Source organism: Myotis myotis, unplaced genomic scaffold (assembly GCF_014108235.1).
Source record: "Myotis myotis isolate mMyoMyo1 unplaced genomic scaffold, mMyoMyo1.p scaffold_m19_p_1, whole genome shotgun sequence".
Classification (NCBI taxonomy): domain Eukaryota; kingdom Metazoa; phylum Chordata; class Mammalia; order Chiroptera; family Vespertilionidae; genus Myotis; species Myotis myotis.
In genome coordinates this window covers 166,196,616-166,214,894 of record NW_023416313.1, presented here as the reverse complement: position 1 = coordinate 166,214,894, position 18,279 = coordinate 166,196,616, and the positions used below count along the sequence as shown (strand labels likewise).

The following is an 18,279-nucleotide window of genomic DNA, read 5'->3' as shown; positions in this document are numbered from 1 at the left end:
GGTGTTTATCGATTTACTAGCTATTCAGTGTCCTTTCACCTGCTTAAAGATTGTTTTTTGTTCTGTGTCAGCTTATAACATACTAGAGGCTTATTACACGAGATTCATGCACTGGGGGAGGTGGGGGTCCCTCAGCCTGGCCTGCACCCTCTTGCGGTCTGAGAGCCCTCGGGGGATGTCCGACTGAAGGCTTAATACCCTAATGCTGCAGGGAGAAGGCCTAAGCTGCAGTCAGACATCCTTAGCACTGCTGCTGCGCTTCCCAGCCATCAGTCCGGCTTGTGGGTGGGAGCCACTGACCACCAGAGGGCAGCTCCTGCGTTGAGCATCTACCTCCTGGTGGTCAGTGCACATCATAGCGAACGGTCATTCTGCCATTCGGTCGATTTTTATATTACCCTTTTATTATATAGGATTCTCCTTGGTAAATAATCAATCCAACTCTCCTTTCCAGAGATCTTATGTTCCTTCACTGTAATCATTTGTATTCTCCCGGCTTAGTTTGCTAGTGTAAATCAATTCTAATCAAAATGCCATCAAACTGAACATAGTCTTAAAATTTGACCCTATGATTTTAAAATTTATTGGAAAACTAAAAGGACTAGAGATTTTTTTTTTAATGTTCTAGAAAAGAAGTAGTAGTCCAACTCCAACACAGAATTATTGGAAAAGCAATAAGTCTGATAGTATAGAGTCACGAATATAACATTCTTTTTTATTCAGTAAAATACAGACTTCAGAGTTAGGCCCAACTGTGAATAAAACATCAGTAAATTATTTCAAAACAACAGAATAATAAATAATATTATAATAAACAGTCTTCTGACAGCCAGATAACACTTGGGAAATATTAAGTTTACCCACACCCAGCATTGTCATAAAATCTAGGTTGATTAAAGAGTTTTGTTTTTTTATTTTCCATTGATTTTTAAAATTCTATATTTATTGTTGCAAGTATTATAGATGTCTCCTATTTTCCCCACTGACCCCTCCACTCTGCACCTGTTACCCCCCCAGGCCTTCCATGGATTTTTAGAGAGAGTAGACGAGAGGGAGGGGGAGAGAGAGAGAGAGAGAGAGGAGAGAGAGAAAAGGAGAGAGGAACATCGATGTGAGAGAGACACATAGATTGGTTGCTTCCTGCACACACCCCAACTGGGAGCAAGTATGAAACCTACAACCCAGGTATGTTCCCTTTACTGGGAATGGAACCTGTGACCCTTTGGTTTTCGGGCCAACACTCTAACCACTGAACATCAGCCAGGGGTAAGGAGTTATTTTTTTACATTAAATCAGATATTTCAGATATGTATCATAATAAAATTTGAGGCAACAGACTCAGTAGCAAAGACAAATAGGATAAAATGTGTACAAATGTTTAAAACATTTTTACTTGTAATAAAAAATAACAAAAGAAGATGATAAAAATAAGGAAAATAAATGAATCAAACAGGAAGAGCATTATTACTAGTATATGTTAACAAAACAAGCATCCATGAATAAGTATGCCAAAGACATGAGCAAATAATCTTCATGAGAATTCCAAACAGCAAAAACCAATGGAAAAATGTTCATACCTACCAGGTTGGAGACATGCAAACTAAGCCAAACTTCAGGTGCCATTTTGTGCCAAATGTATAGATCCTCTCTTCTTAGCCGTAATACACAAAATGTCATGGATTATAATATCAAGCATGCGCTACTGTCCCAATGTCACAGCCACTTTGGATAATAATGCGCATGACAGACATTATAAATGATTCACACATCGTATTCATAATCTTATTCCACAAATTACTTAGGGAAATAATCCAACATAAGTAAAAGTGTTTTAATCTAGTTTTAAGTCATGTGGCAGTACTTGGGTGTTTATTATTCTCTATACTTTTTAGTTTGTTGAAATAGTTCAAATGGAAATTTAGGAGGGAGAGAGAAAGAGGAAATAATAGGCGTTATGCATATGTGTCTCAGAGCTGAAGTGTAATAAAATTGGGTAGAATATAGAAAATAGAAAAGAGATCATTCCTTAAGAACACAGAGCCCTGGAGAGAGAAACCAAGATGGCGGCATAGGTAAACACCGGAAATTTCTGCCTCGCACAACCACTTCAAAAATACAACTAAAAGACAAAACGAACATCATCCTGTACCACAGGAAGGCTGGCTGAGTGGAAATTCTACAACTAGAAGGAAAGAGAAAAGCACACTGAGACTCAGAGGAGGTGCAGTGTGGAAGTAAAGTGCATAGGTATGGAGGCGCACATGGGAAGGGCTGGCAACTGAGGACACAGTTGTCTTTTTCAATCGGGAGGGAGACACTAGCTCCTGACAACTCTGAACTACAGTTCAGGTCGAGTCTCTGGGGACCCAGACTCATACGGGGAGAAACTGGACTACCTGGCATCGGTCGGAACTCGAGGTGGCTTTCTCTCAGAGGTGCTTACAGTGATTACTGGGACACTGAGACGTGGGGCCTCTTAGGGCAGGACTGAGGAGCAGCCATAGCTGCTTGCTCCGCCCTGTTGATTCCCTGAGACCCCGCCCCACCCAAGGTGTGCGCAGAGGCTTTTGCATATGAAAGGCCTGGCCCTTTGCAATCTGAAAATTACCTAACAAAATGCAGCTGGTTCAGAGAGACCCAGAACTTCCAAAAGAAGGCCCAAGGCCCCATAGCAGCTTGCATTGCTTCACAGCTGGGCCTCATCTGGGCACCTCCAAACCCCAAACAAAGAAGAGGAATCTGCAGATCTCTCCATAGCTCCTGCTGGGTAGCATCAGGCAGAGGCTAAATTAGCATCTCCTTAGAGATCCAAGAGCCAGTGTACCCAGTGGTCAGAGTGGGACCATCCAGATTACAACTCCTCAGATCCATAAGGGACACACTCAGGGGGCAGACTCAGTGAGCACCAAAGCCCCACTGAAGCAAGTCTTGCCCCAGAAGGGTGCCTTCAGCACAGAAGTTCTTCCACTGCAGACACAGCTGATTCTCACAGCCAACTGGCCTAGAGGTCAACTCCTCCCAGTGATACCTACAAAAATCAAGGCTTAACTACAACACAGCCCACAAAGGGGTGCACCAAGAGTGTCCACCTCAGGTAACTGGGGAGGCTGAGCCACTGGGCCCTATAGGACACCTAGCACAGAAAGCCACTCTATCAACACAGGGAAGCATAAAAAATGCAGAGACAAAGAAACAAGTCACAAATGACAGAAATGGAGGAAAACAAACTACTGGATATAGAGTTCAAAACCACACTTATAAGGTTTTTCAAGAATTTTCTAGAAACCGCCGATAAATTTAGTAAGACCCTCAATAAGTCTAGTGAAACCACCGATAAATTTAGTGAGACCCTCAAGAAATCTAGTGAGACCCTCGAGGTTATGAAAAAGGACCAACTAGAAATTAAGCATACACTGACTAAAGTAAAGAATATTATACAAAGTTCCAACAGCAGACTAGAGGATCGCAAGAATCAAGTCAAAGATTTGAAATACGAAGAAGCATAAAAACACCCAACCGGAAAAGCAAAAAGAAAAAAGAATCCAAAAATACGAAGATAGTGTAAGGAGCCTCTGGGACAACTTCAAGTGTACCAACATCCGAATTATGGGGGTGCCAGAAGAAGAGAAAAAGCAAGATTCTGAAAACCTATTTGAAGAAATAATGACAGAAAACTTCCCCTACCTGGTGAAAGAAATAGACTTACAAGTCCAGGAAGCACAGAGAACCCCAAACGAGGAATCCAAAGAGGACCACACCAAGACACATCAAATTAAAATGCCAAGGGCAAAAGACAAAGAGAGAATCTTAAAAGCAGCAAGAGAAAGACAGTCAGTTACCTACAAGGGTGTACCCATACGACTGTCAGCTGATTTCTCAACAGAAACTATGCAGGCCAGAAGGGAGTGGCAAGAAATATTGAAAGTGATGAATAGCAAGAACCTAAAACCAAGATTACTCTACCCAGCAAAGCTATCATTCAGAATTGAAGGTCAGATAAAGAGCTTCACAGATAAGAAAAAGCTAAAGGACTTCATCACCACCAAACCAGTATTATATGAAATGCTGAAAGGTATTCTTTAAGAAGAGGAAGAAGAAGCAAAAGGTAAAGATACAAATTATGAACAACAAATACACATCAACAAGTGAATCTAAAAATCAAGTGAACAAATACTCTGATGAACAGAATAAACTGGTGAATATAATAGAATCAGGGGCATAGAGAGGGAGTGGACTGACTATTCTGAGGGGGTAAGGGGTGTGGGGGATGCGGGAAGAGACTGAACAAAAATCGTACACCTATGGATGAGGACAGTGGGGGAGGGGGGTAAGGGCAGAGGGTGGGGTGGGAACCGGGTGGAGGGGAGCTATGGGGGAAAAGGAACAACTGTAATAATCTGAACAATAAAGATTTAATTAAAAAAATAAAAAAGAACAGAGAGCCCTGCACATATGTGAATGCAGAAATATAGAGACGAGAGGACAGTGTGTTGCTTCTCAAACTTGAGCAGGCACACGAGTCACCAGGAGGGTTTGTTAAAGCAGATTTCTGGGCTCTTCTGGAAATCTGATTTGGAGGGTCTCGAGTGAGTCCTGAGAATTTGCCTTTCAGACAGGCTTCCCGCTGACATGACACTGCTGGTCTCTGGACCACACGTGGGTGGGAGTTGGCACAATTGAGATCATTATTCAGCCACAGAACAATGTTAACATGTTGGGCATCCATCCTCAAACCACAGGAGGTGGGCAAGGTCCAGTTTCCTAGCACTGGCTAGAGAGGCAAGTTCTTGCAGGATTAGAGTGCTCATCAAGTGTGTGGAAACTTAAATCCATTTCCCGGAGTTGAGAAGTAGTCAGGTTGGTTTGGCGGTCCCCACACTTTGCTGCACAGTGGAAACCCTTGAGGATTTAAAAAAAAAAAAAATATTGGTGCCTGGCTCCCACTCCCACACTTTATGTTCTACTTGGTATGGGGTGTGGCTTGGGCATCGGGATTTTTAGAAGGTGCTCAGGTGGTTCAAATATGCAGCAAAGTTGGGAACCACTGAGTCAACAAATGCTGTCTGATGCTCCTTGTAAACCTTCCTGTGAGAGGATGTGTGCTTTCAGTGAGCTTGGGCCGGCTATCCACATTCCGTAGGATCCACTACCTCCGCCTGCCTTCTGGCAGTGATTTCCAGGCATCCATTGTGACATGACCTGTTTTCTCTGAAGCATTCTTTAAACATGTTTCATGCACAACCGAACCATTCTGCTGGGAGCACGAGAATTTTACTGTGAATTCTTAGTGGGTTCCTTTAGTAAAGTAATTCAAATGCAATTACTTCCAATTTTTAAATTATTATATGCAACTATTTAAGAGCACATACAAGTGAATAAAGGTATAGGGCACGTGTGTATAAATCTGTATAGGTGAAGATGTTTGCTATAATTACATAATAGAAAATTTAGTAAGCAGATAGCCTATCTCAGCATTCAGAGCAAAAACGTAGTATTAATTAATCTAGGCCAAGCCTTTGGAGATGCCCAGTTCTTTTAACACTTTGTATTCTAATGATGTTTTGGAGTCACTGAGGGGATATTAGAAGTAAAAGGGATTCAAGGTCATTATCCAGTTTGCTCATTATATAGACGAAGACACCAAATGCTAAAGAGCTTGACTTTTCCAAGTTCAAGAAGCCAAAAGCAACAGTAACTACATAACATTATCGAGTCCTTATTATTTGCCACACTCTGGGTTAAGTGCTTCAAATGGATTATCTCTGTCATTTAATCCTAAAATAACTTTCATGTAGGCCTGGTAATTATCCCCATTTTATTTGTTTGTCTGTGTATTTATTTACTTTGTAATCCTCACTCAAGTAACATCGACTGGTTGCCTCCTGTATATGCCCTGCCCGGGAATCGAAGCCACAACCGTTTGGTGTATGGGGCGACACTCCAACCAACTGAGCAACCCGGCCAAGGCTATCCCGATTTTATTGCTGAGGAAACTGAGGCTCCAAGAAGTTGAGGAATGGGCCTGAGGTTCCGAAGCTAATTCCTGAGATCCTGCAGCAGTTGGTCTCCAGAGCCCCCTCTGATAAGCACTGTACTGTACTAGGCAGGATTAGAGCTAGAGCCCAGGTGTTGTGATTCCCTGTCACCTTTTGGTTACATACTCTTATTTTCTATGATCTACTATTTCTGTTCTGTTATAAAAGAAAATTAACCAAAGGGGAAAACAATAACCTTTTCTGTTTGCTATTGTCATGTCATGAACTGCATTACCACTAAAATTGCATTAAAATACAATTATGTTGGTCAGCAAGTAATTATGCAGGTATGTGTTATATTCCTAAGTAACAATAAGATTTCCTAATGAGGCTGCTTTTGCTTTAATGTAAATGATGCTTAATTTGTTTTGGGGGTTTAGATAAAATTTGAGACTGCAAATGTATAAAACAAGTGATTTGGAATTTTTCCTAAAATTAGTTTTGAGTAAATAATCACAAATACATATTTTTGGTCAGTTTAAAGTTCTAATTCTTCATCAAGAAAACGAGTTTTGTTTTGTTTTTTGTTAATCCTCACTGGAGGACACTTTTTCCATTGATTATTTTATATGTATATAAAACATTGATTTCAGAAAAGAAGGGAGAGGGAGAGATAGAAACATCAATGATGAGAGAGAATCATTGATTGGCCTCCTCCTGCATGCCCCACACTGGGGTTGAGCCTGTAATTCTGGGCTTGTGCCCTGACTGGGAATTGAACCATGACCTCCTGGTTCATAGTGAACTCAACCACTGGGCTCCATTGATTATTTATTTATTTATTTATTTATTTATTTATTTATTTTCTCTCTCTCTTTTTTTTTTAGGAGGGGGGAGAAGAGGGGGAGGAGATCTCCATTGATTATTTAGAGAGCATGATAGGTAAGGGAGGAGAGGGAGAGAGAGAGAGAGAAACATGATATAAGAGAGACAAATCAATTGGCTGCCTCCTGCAAGCACCCAGACCAGGGCCAGAAACCGAACCTGAAACCCAGTTTCATGCTCTAGACCAGGAATCAAACCCCTCACCCTGTGGTGTGCAGGCCAACGATCTAACCTCTGAGCCATGCTAGCCAGGGCAGATATTTTGTTTTTTAAATAACGTAAGATAAAATGTTAGGTGACTTAAAATGAAGGAAAAGATCCTTAAGTATAGTGTAAGAATATTTTAGGAATAATATCTAAATTCACTGTTTCCCCCTAATTCTGATTCTAAATCTCTTACTAAGTTCAGAGGTTAACCCAAATAATTACTTTAATTTTTTTTTATTAATGAGAGAATCTTAAAGATTTTAAAATCTTCATTATGTCCTTTAGATATCGTTTGCTGTTTCTGAAGCTAAAGAGAAATGGAAAAGCGAGCTTGAAAATACGAAGAAAAATGCAACGCCTGGAAAAATGCAACACCTGGAAAAATTGGAGGAGAAGATTCATTCTCTTCAGAGAGAGCTGGAACTGAAGGACGAGGAAGTCCCTGTGGTTATCAGGGCCGAGTTGGCAAAGGCCCGGAGTGAATGGAACAAAGAAAAGCAAGAAGAAATCCACAGAATTCAAGAACAAAATGAGCAAGATTACAGACAGTTTTTAGATGATCATCGAAATAAAATTAATGAGGTGCTTGCAGCAGCTAAAGAAGACTTTCTGAAACAGAAAGCTGAACTGCTCCTCCAGAAGGAGACAGAATTGCAAACCTGTCTAGACCAGAGTCGCAGGGAGTGGACTGTGCAGGAAGCCAGGCGGGTCCAACTGGAAATCTCTCAGTACGAGGAGGACATTCTGACTGTCCTTGAACTTCTCCTAAAGGGTACCCCGAAGGAGCAAGCCCCTGGTTCAGAGAACAGGCAACTCTCAGAACTCATGTCGACGTGTTCTTCAAAGTGGGCGTCTGTGCGATATTTTGAAAAACTAAAGGCCTGCATTCAGAAAGCACTTCAAGATCTACTCTCCCTACTTATGGAAAACACCAACTCAGAATGGGAAAAGGTATGTGCCCAGGAAGTGAAAAGAGCTGTTAAACATCAAGGGTGATTGTAGACGTTGCATACAGTATTTTTTCCTTTCATTTTACAGATGTAATACTTGTGTGTTTTTTAACCAGTGGTTTAAAAAACTTTTTGTAACAAATCCAAAGTATTGCATTTTTTTTTTTTTTTGGCCAAAATAACATTACTTCTTCATAAATATGAGGCAGCGCTTTTAACCCCCAGACATCTTTTTCCCTAAAAAAATATATGATCTTCTTTGTAAGGGCCTGAGATTTCAGAAACGGAGTAACTCTCATTCCTGTTTTGTTTCTTCGGCATTGCCGCTCCAAGAAATACGCATCATATTAAAGTAGGGTTTCTTAAGAGCTTCTAAAGAGTTTAGAAACCTATTTGTTGCCCTCAAGGAATTTATATCTCATGTAGGCAAAAAAGTGCCAACCAAGTATAAAGAATATTGATGTAGAAACAAGCAAGTAGAGGTACGGCTTGCTCACACAAACTCGGAAGCCCAGTTTGGCTGGTGTTCTGTGTACATGCATGTGTGATGAAATTATTGTATCCTTCTCATTGTATAAGTACTTTCTGACACCAGCTTTGAGTTTGTGAAACACTTGATAAAGTCTTGCTCCTTATGATTGAAGAAATTTGGTATGAGTGAAAAATCCAGAATGATATTCTAGGCCAGGGGTGGGCAAACTTTTTGACTCTAGGGCCACAATGGGTTCTTAAACTGGACCGGAGGGCCAGAAGAAAAGCATGGATGGAGTGTTTGTGTGAACTAATATAAATTCAAAATAAACATCATTACATAAAAGGGTACGGTCTTTTTTTTTTTTTTTTTTTGTTTTATTCATTTCAAACGGGCCGGATACGGCCCGCGGGCCATAGTTTGCCCACGGCTGTTCTAGGCATTGTGATCAGCCAGTTTCAACATTTGTAACTAGAGGAAGAAAAAACAAACCAGTATTATAAGGTTTGTCTGATAGAAGAGTTGAGATATGAGTTAATTCAGCCAGATAGCATGATTAAATGTTTTCAAAGCAAGAATTAAGTATTTGGTATTAATACCTCCTGGAAAGAGTCATAAGCTAGGAAAAAAATCTGAATTCCAGTCCCATACGTGGGGGTAATTAACTTATTATCTTGGGTAATCATATAGTATTGTTTGTCATCTGAAAAAGAAAGTACAAATCCCTTGGGTTTTGGTAGGATACCCATGATGCAGCTCGGCCTTTCTGCATCCCAGAATTTTAGAGCTGAAGAAACCTGAAAGATCAGTCCACTCCATCCCATTTCACTCTTGTCATGTTTTTTGTTTTTTTTTCCTCATTTAAATGTGTTTTTATTGATTTTAGAGTGGAAGGGAAAGGGAGGGAGAGTTAAAAACATTGATGAGAGATAAACATCACCATTGATCGGCTGTCTCCTACATGCCCCCCACTGGGGATTGAGCCTGCAACTCGGGGATGTGTTCTGACCAGGAATTAAACCAATGACTTACTGGTGCATAGGTCCCTACTAAACCACTGAGCCACACCAGCCAGGCGCCAGGTGATATTTTTAATTCTTTTATTGTTATTATTTTAAGTCTTTATTGCTAAGAGCATTACAGATGTTTTTTCCCCCCTTTTTCCCTTCATTGCCCTCCTGCACTGGATCCTGCCCCACCCTATTGTCTGTGTCAATGGGTAATGCATATATAAATATAAGTTCTGCCGAGACCGGTTTGACTCAGTGGATAGAGCGTCGGCCTGCGGACTGAGGGGTCCCAGGTTCGATTCCGGTCAAGGGCATGTAACTGGGTTGCGGGCACTTCCCCAGTGGGGGATGTGCAGGAGGCAGCTGATCGATGTTTCTCTCTCATCGATGTTTCTGACTCTCTATCTCTCTCCCTTCCTCTCTGTAAAAAATCAATAAAATATATTTAAAAATAAATAAATAAATAAATAAATAAATAAATAAAAGTTCTTTGCTTAAGCTCTTCCTCCTCTTTCCTCCCCTCCCCCCTCCCTCACTAGTCCATCCAAGATTCATCAGTCTGTTCCATGTTTCCATGCCTCTGGTTCTATTTTCATCAGTTTTGTTGTTGTGCATTAGAGTCCTTGTTTATTTATTTTGATTTTTAGATTCTATTGTTGATAGGTATGTATTTATTGCCATTTTACTGTTCATATTATTATTATTATTTTTTCTTCTTAAAAAAGACCCTTCAACATTTCATGTAATACTGGTTTGGTGGTGATGAACTCTAGCTTTTTCTTCTCTGTGAAGCTCTTTATCTGACCTTCAATTCTAAATGATAGCTTTGCTGGGTAATCTTGGTTTTAGGTCCTTGCTTTTCATCACTGAATATTTTTTGCCACTCCCTTCTGGCCTGCAAAGTTTTTGTTGAGAAATCTGCAAACAGTCTTATGGGAGCTCCCTTATATGTAACTAACTGCTTTTCTCTTGCTATTCTTGAGATTCTCTGTTTAACTTTTGTTATTTTAATTATGATGTATCTTGGTGTGGGCCTCTTGTTTGGGACTTTCTGTGCTTCCTGGACTAGTAAGTCTATTTCTTTTACCAGGTAGGGGAAGTTTTCTGTCATTATTGCTTCAAATAGGTTTTTAATTTCTTGCACTCTCTCTTCGCCTTCTGGCACCCATAGGATGCAAATTATGGTACACTTAAAATTGTCCCAGAAGCTCTTTATACTATCTTCATAATTTTGGGTTCTTTTCTCCTTTTGCTTTTCTGATTGGATGTTTTTTGCTTCCTTATATTTCAAGTTGCTGATTTGATTCTTGGCATCCTCTACTGTACTGTTAATTCCCTGTAAATCTTCATTTCAGTTAGTGCAGTGGTTCTCAACCTTCCTAATGCCGCATCCCTTTAATACAGTTCCTCATGTTGTGGTGACCCCCAATTTCATTGTTACAAATTGAACATAATTAAAGCATAATGATTAATCACAAAAACAATATGTAATTATATATGTGTTTTCCGATGGTCTTAGGCGACCACTATGAAAGGGTTGTTCGACCCCCAAAGGGGTCGCGACCCATAGGTTGAGAACCACTGAGTTAGTGTATCCTTCATTTCTGACTGGTCCTTTTTTAGTTATTGATGTTCTCACTAATTTCCTTGGAATTCTCACTAAGTTCCTTGAGCATCCTTATAACCATTGTTTTGAACTCTGTATCTAATACAGTGGTTCTCAACCTTCTGGCCCTTTAAATACAGTTCCTCATGTTATGACCCAACCATAAAATTATTTTCGTTGCTACTTCATAACTGTAATGTTGCTACTGTTATGAATCATAATGTAAATATCTGAGATGCAGGATGGTCTTAGGCGACCCCTGTGAAAGGGTCGTTCGACCGCCAGAGGGGTTGCGACCCACAGGTTGAGAACCGCTGATCTAGTAGTTTGCTTCCTTTTCATTTAGTTCTTTTTTCTGGAGATTTCTCCTGTTCTTTCATTTGTGACATGTTTCTTTGTCTCCGCATTTTGGCTGCTTCCCTGTGTTTGTTTCTATGTATCAGGTAGAGCTGCTATGTCTCCTGGAATTGGTAGAGTGGCCTTGTGTAGTAGGTGTCCTGTAGGGCCCAGTGGCTCAGCATACCCAGTCACCTGAGCTGGGCACTCTAGGTGTGCTCCTGTGTGGGCTGTGTCCTGTTGTAGTTGAGCCTTGATTACTGTTGGAATCACTGGGAGGAATTGACCCCCAGGCCAATTGGCTGTGAGGACTAGCTGTGACTACAGTGGAAGAGCTGCTGTGCAGGAGACACCCCTATGGAGCAGGACTTGCTTCAGTGGGGCTTTGGTGCTCACTGAGTCCTCCCTTTGAGTTGTCACTTTAGATGTGGTAGAGTTGTAACTTGGTGTGGTCTGAAGCTTTCCACCAAGTGCAATGGCTCTGGGGCCTCCCGGGAGGTGCAAAGTCAGCCACTGCTTGTCCCTTGCCTGGGGCCACCTGGCATGAACTACAGAGCAATCTGCAGATGGCTGCTACTTGTGTTGTGCTAGGAGGTGTCCAGGAGAGGCCAAGCTGTGAACCTTGGCAAGTTGCTGCTAGTGCCAGGCCTGGGGCTACTTATTGAGAGGTATGGGGCACACCAAGTCCAGCTGCTGCTTATTTGAGAGATTTTAGTAAAATCTGAAGCCTGAGCCAGAACAGACCATTAATATAAAAAAAGCCACTGCAAATAGGTTGGGTGGGGCTGCAAATTGGGTGGGGTGGGATCTCAGGGAATCACCAAGTTGAACAATGTTGGCCAGAATAATGGAGCACCTGCCAGTCAGCTCTGTGTGGGGGGAGATCTCAGCAGGAAAACAATGACCTCTGCCAGCACTTTTGTTTAGGAGATAGCTGCCCGCCAAGTTCTTGCCCTGATGCTAGACAATTTAGTTCCTCCTCATATGTCCCTGGATCCTTTCAAGCTGCTGCCCAGCACTGGAGCTCAGGGGGAGTAAGTCTGTGCAAGGGCCCTTTAAGAGGAACTGCCTGGATCTCAGGCAGCCTCTGTGTCACTTAGCCACAATTCCTGCTGGTTTTTCCAGCCCAAAGTTAAGGGGACTTCTCTTCCCAGCACTGGAACCCTGGGCTGACAGTTTTGATGTGGAGCTGGGACCCTTGCTCCTCAGAGGAGGCCTTCTCAGCCAAGATTTCCATCCCAATTGAAAACACGTATTGGACCAGCCCATTCTGCGCCTCTGCCCCACCTACCAGTCTCAGTGTGGTTTCTTTAAATTTTCTAGTTGGAGGGCTTTTATTCAGTCAGATTTTAAGCGGTTCTGAATGATGGTTGTTCTGTATTTTAGTTGTAATTTTGATGGGTTGTGGGAGGTGGCGAGTACCACGTTTACCTATGCCGCCATCTTCTCTACAGCTCAAATCTGATATTTTAAATTATTGATTTCAAAAGATATTATTACTTACTAGTTGCTTTCAACTTAAGAATAATTGGGTGAGACTCCTTCCCATGAATAATGCTTATAATATTCTATTGAGAGTTTTGGGAAAAAATAGATAATTAAAATAAGAAGAATTATCCATAGGAGCTTTTAATGATAAGTGATGGGAAAATCATATTATGTATGCTTTCGAGTTTACTTTCCTGAAAAGGCGATTTCTGCTATAAAAAAATCAAGAAAATGTAACACCTTTCTTCTACCATTAATATGTAATCAAACCCGGGGTCTTTTTATAGGACTTATAATTGTGCAAACAGTGTAAGATCATTTGTATGACTCAATGTGGCTTACATGTCTCTGGAGACAGAATCACGTAATTTGGCTAAGAACTTAGACTTTTGCGGCTTTAGTTGGGTGGGATCAGATTCCATTCCTGAAAAAGGGTGGCTTTGAAATGCCTAATCTGGCATTTGTCAAGGAGTAATACTTGAATTTTGCTCTTTTAAAGTTAACTCATTTCAGAACCTTGAGGTAAAGCAGTGATTATAAATTTGCAATATAGGTGCCATAAATGTGAAGAGCTGTGATTGATGATTTATTAAATTTATAGTTTTTAGAGCTGTTCATGAAAATTAAAACAGAAACACTGATCTACAGGTACATATAAAATAAGTCTTGTTAAAATAATTTAGATGATCAAAGGGGTTTTTTTTTTAAATGGAAAGGATGGCCTTGGCTGGTTTGGATCAGTGGATAGAGCATGGCCTGCAGACTGAAGGGTCCCAGGTTTGATTCCAATCAGGGGCAAATGCCCAGGTTGCAGGCTTGATCCCCAGTAAGGGGCATGCAGAAGGCAGCTGATCAGTGATTCTTATTATTGATGTTTCTATCTCTCCTCCATCTCCCTTCCTTTCCGAAATCAATAAGAATATTTAAAAACTAAATAAATAAATAAAATGGAAAGGATGAAATGAATTAAAAATCAAGTGTCCAAGGAAATGAATGCCATATCAAAATATATTAACACAACATTTCATAGTTGATAAAAGAAAAGAGAAATATCAATTGGAATAAAAATTTCAAACAGACTAAAGGATGTGCATTCTATCTTTTCTTACCACCACAGTCAAGTAAAAGCTAAGACCAAAAAGTGCTTGCTAAATTTTTTGTGTTATCTTAGCTTTTCTCCAGTTTTGAGTAGAAACTGGAAACATTGACTGTTTGGGGGCTCCACCTTTGTTACTCCTTTTGGCTCAACCCCATCTGTGTCCTCTTGAATGCTCAGAATTTGCCTCTTCTCTTTACTTGCTGATCTCTGCTTGTGGTGGGCATTGTAGGTAGGTTTCCTGACAGTTAAGTGAGTTTCTCATAATCAAAATAAAGGCTTCTAGAATCAAGCATATATAATGTGTTTTAAGTAATTAAACAAGACAGCCCTCTCAAGATCATTCTTTGGGATTTAGTAGTTGTCCAAAATCTGAAAATACTACTTTAAAAGAATGTCTCACCACAAATTAGTATAGTGGCTGTATTGCCTGTAACAGGACTAGAATGCAGAAAGTGTTCGATACGGGTTAGTGAAGAAATGGTCTTGTGCAAGGTGCTTCATTTAGGTGAGCCTCAGTTTCTCTTTTTAACATTGGAATTTAACTGACCTTTCTTTCAAAATGGTAGCATATATTAAAATATTTAGAAATATATAGCATACTTATCTAAGTTAAAAAAATATTTTTACTGTTATTTTACTTTCAATTCATGGAAGGCAAAAGATCGGTATTGCAATTTCTAATGAATTTGATTCCTGCTGCAGTGAAAATGTTCTGGATTTTCAAGAGCAATTTTGATTTCACCTAGTCCAATGGTTTGATCACATAAACTATTAAAATACTTCAAATTCATATGTATCTCCTGTCTCATAGTTGGCCGCCAGTCCTCTGCCAGATAATGTTCTAATTAGGAAAATTAGAGAGACTAGTTCGTCGTAATGACAGTATTCACATTAACACCATAGAAAAATATTGGTGATAGTTTAGGCAGGATTTGTTTCAGGGTGATGGGTTTTTGTGTGTGTTTTGTGTGTGTGTGTGTGTGTGTGTGTGTGTGTGTGTGTGTGTGTGTTTAATATTAGCATGTTAAATAGAGAATTGTGTGAAGACTTTTACTAGGCAATAACTATAAAGCTAATTTGTTTCAGAGAAACATGGGTGTCACCGGCCGAGGAGACCCTGGAACCTTGGTCATCCTTCCTACACCCACGTCCGGACACCATGCTCAGACCTCGGCCTCAAAACAAACAGAAGCAGAAGCTGGTAATGGGGTTTGATTCCTGCTGATCTTTGTAACATCCATAACCACAGTTCCAGGGGGTTGCTTTGAAAATAAAAGGAGAGCAAAGATGTATCTAGTTTTTGAGTGAACAAATGCGTAATGTTACTCCTACTTGATGTGTGTCCTCCCCCTAGATTTCATTTTGCATTTAGAAGACAAAGTTGCCCTCGGCCCTCTTATGTCTATTTTTCATGGCCTTCCCTCCATCCGGAAGTGATTCTGTTTAGAAGGAGAACAATGAGAATTTTAATGGCACAGTCATATTTTTATTCCCTGGCTTTATTGAGAAATCAAGGGCTTCACATAAGAAAATTGACAAATAGCGGACACTTTTTCATTCACATTACTGTTTTATTTCAACCATATTTTTCTTTTTTTAAAATATATTTTTATTGATTTCAGAGAGGAAGAGAGAGGGAGAGGTAGAAACATCAGTGATGAGAGAGAATCACTGATTGGCTGCTTCCTGCAGGCCCCCCGTTGGGGATCGAGCCTGCAACCCAGGCATGTGCCCTTGACTGGAATCGACCCCGGGACCCTTCAGTCCACAGGCCAACACTCTATCCACTGAGCCAAACCGGCTAGGGCTCAACCATTTTTTTAATGGAAATGTTCCTGAAGTGTATTAGGTGTTTTCTGATTTATTTGTGAGTTTCTTGTGGGCAGGGGCAATGTTTTTATCTCTTCCTTCCTAACACATGGCAGAGTGAATGACACAGAATTTGCGGTCCTTGAGCATTTGATGAATTGACAGTTTAACTTTTCCTTAATACTTAGAATTGTCATTATGAAGAAGAGTTGGTGTGCTGCACTGCAGCCCCTTGAAGTTTTCAGAGGTCACAGAGGACCATAGGGCTTCTATTCACTGAGCTTTTGAGCGAGGCTTGGCATGTCTTTTAGTAGCTTTCATCCCTAATAGGGGGCCCCTTGCAGCCTGCTTCTTCCCCCACATACCAACACATGCACACACTCTCTGTTTGTAACCTGAAAAGAACTAAGACTTGCCAGAGCAAATCATATGTACTAAACCAATAACCTTAGTTTTCACACATTTCTAATTCAGTAGGCAGTATTACCAGGATCCTTAGAGAACCCCTGCCTTGCCTGAGAAATCAGTCAACAGTATTTTTCTCATTGTTCATAGATCTTTTTCCCTTACTTCTAGGTTCTAGATGGTTGTGAATATCTAATTGCTCATTAGGTGCGTGGTAATACCACCTTAATTTATATCTTGCTTCTTACTTTTCAGTGTCATTTTATGTCTGTTATCATATTTGGAATGGCCTGAGAATCATATTTGTGTGTGTGAAATGAGTAGTTTGGCTTTGAGAAATCCTGTCAATATGAAAGAAATTGGACTAAGTCAAATCAGACTATAAACAAATTTATTTTTCTTTCTTTAGTCTTTCCCCCTAAAAACAACACATTAACAAATTCATTAGAAAGGATTAAATAATCCAAAACATATAGTAAGAGATAAAGTCCTTTACAATCTTACTCCCAGAGTGCCACTGTTGACTATTTGGTTATAGTCTTCCAATATCTCATTATTTTTAAAAGTAATTTAAACATTATTAAATACTTGACACATACAAAAAATACATGTAATGATCACATAAGTTACGAGGGCTGACGACCAGGAACCCACTTTAAGACTTAAGAAATAGAAGATTACCAATACTGTTAAAGACTGCTCCCCTCCAGTTTGCGTAGTTATTTATTTATCTGTTTGTCCACCCATCCATCTGCCTATCTACTTACAACTTGCCTACATATCCATCTGTCCGTCCATCCATCCATCCATCCATCCATCCATCCATCCATCTATCCCATTTTTGGTAGGATTATTGGTATGAACCATGAATTCATATTTTTAAAAAAACATATATTTTAAATATACGTTTTATTGACTTTTTAGAGAGAGAGGAAGGGAGAGAGAGAGAAATATTGATGAGAGAGGACCATCATCAATCAGCTGCCTCCTGCATGCCCCTATTAGGGATGGACCCACACCCGGGCATGTGCCTGGTGCCTTCTTGGTTCCTGGGTCGATGCTCAACCGCTGAGCCACACCAGCCAGACTAAAATATGTTTTATAATTCATTACTATACTAAGTGTTCAAATTGTCCCAGATTTAGCTAGTGGAGCTTCTTCAAACTGGCTCCCATGTCCTTGGGACATGCTATATATTTGAGTAATTTCTTACTTTCTGGTATAGCAAAATACTCTAGCCTCATCTTGTACATACCCTTTCCCGGTACTAGAGTCAGTCATCTCTTGAAGATTTGAGGTCCTTTTTAGTGGGGAATGGTATTCAATACTAAAGTCTGAGCATTATTTTTCATAACAATTTAAAATAGATGGTTTTATTCAGTTTTGCACATTAAAATACCAAGTCTCAGAGAGGTTAAGTAATATTCTCCGAGTCACACAGCCAGTAAATAGTGGAAACAGGATTTAAACCCAAGTCTTTCTCTTAAGCATCATACTTTTTCCAGTTATACTGTAGCCTCTAGTTATGTCATTTGATCTCCTTTTTCCCTCCTTCCATCCCTCTCTCCCTCCCGCCCTCGTACCCTCCCTCCTTCCCTTCCTTGTAGTTCTTAGTCTAAATTGATATAAAGGTTTGCTGTCATTTAATTTTTGCAGATAAGAAAAAGGTCCCTGAGATTAAAGGTTCATGCTGTGGACACAGCTTCCAAGAACTTGAAAAGGCAAAGCAGGAATGTCAAGATCTGAAAAGAAAACTGGAGAAATGCTGTCGGCACCTTCAGTATTTAGAAAGGAAGCACAAAGCCGTAGTGGAAAAAATCGGAGGTTAGCATTTAAGGCGGCATTGCTACCAGTAGGAATCTCTCTGACCCTTGTTGACATGTTCAAATGTGAACTTTTACTTAACAGGCACTGGTTCTCTTTGGGAGTTAATGTAGACTAATTTGGACCTTATTTTTACTCACCAAATTACTACTGAGCTCAAAAGAGGAAAATTGGAGCTCTGGTGAAAAGGTCACACTCCTTTCTTCCTGTTTT

At 40.3% G+C, this 18,279-nt stretch overlaps 1 protein-coding gene across 4 annotated transcripts in view; it reads left to right on the top strand.

Moving 5' to 3' along the window:
• Positions 1–18,279, top strand: part of CEP152 (centrosomal protein 152) — a 100,512-nt gene that overhangs the window by 68,474 nt on the left and 13,759 nt on the right. For 3 of the 4 annotated variants that reach the window (XR_004966292.1, XM_036300771.1, XM_036300777.1), the window contains exons 20-22: positions 7,353–8,018; positions 15,115–15,229; positions 17,899–18,066. Coding sequence is in view for 3 of the 4 variants with exons in the window: in XM_036300771.1 (XP_036156664.1) it covers positions 7,353–8,018; positions 15,115–15,229; positions 17,899–18,066 (949 nt within the window). In the remaining variant the exon portion in view is untranslated. The remainder of the gene's footprint in view (positions 1–7,352; positions 8,019–15,114; positions 15,230–17,898; positions 18,067–18,279) is intronic. The other variant, XM_036300782.1, reaches the window with a different exon arrangement.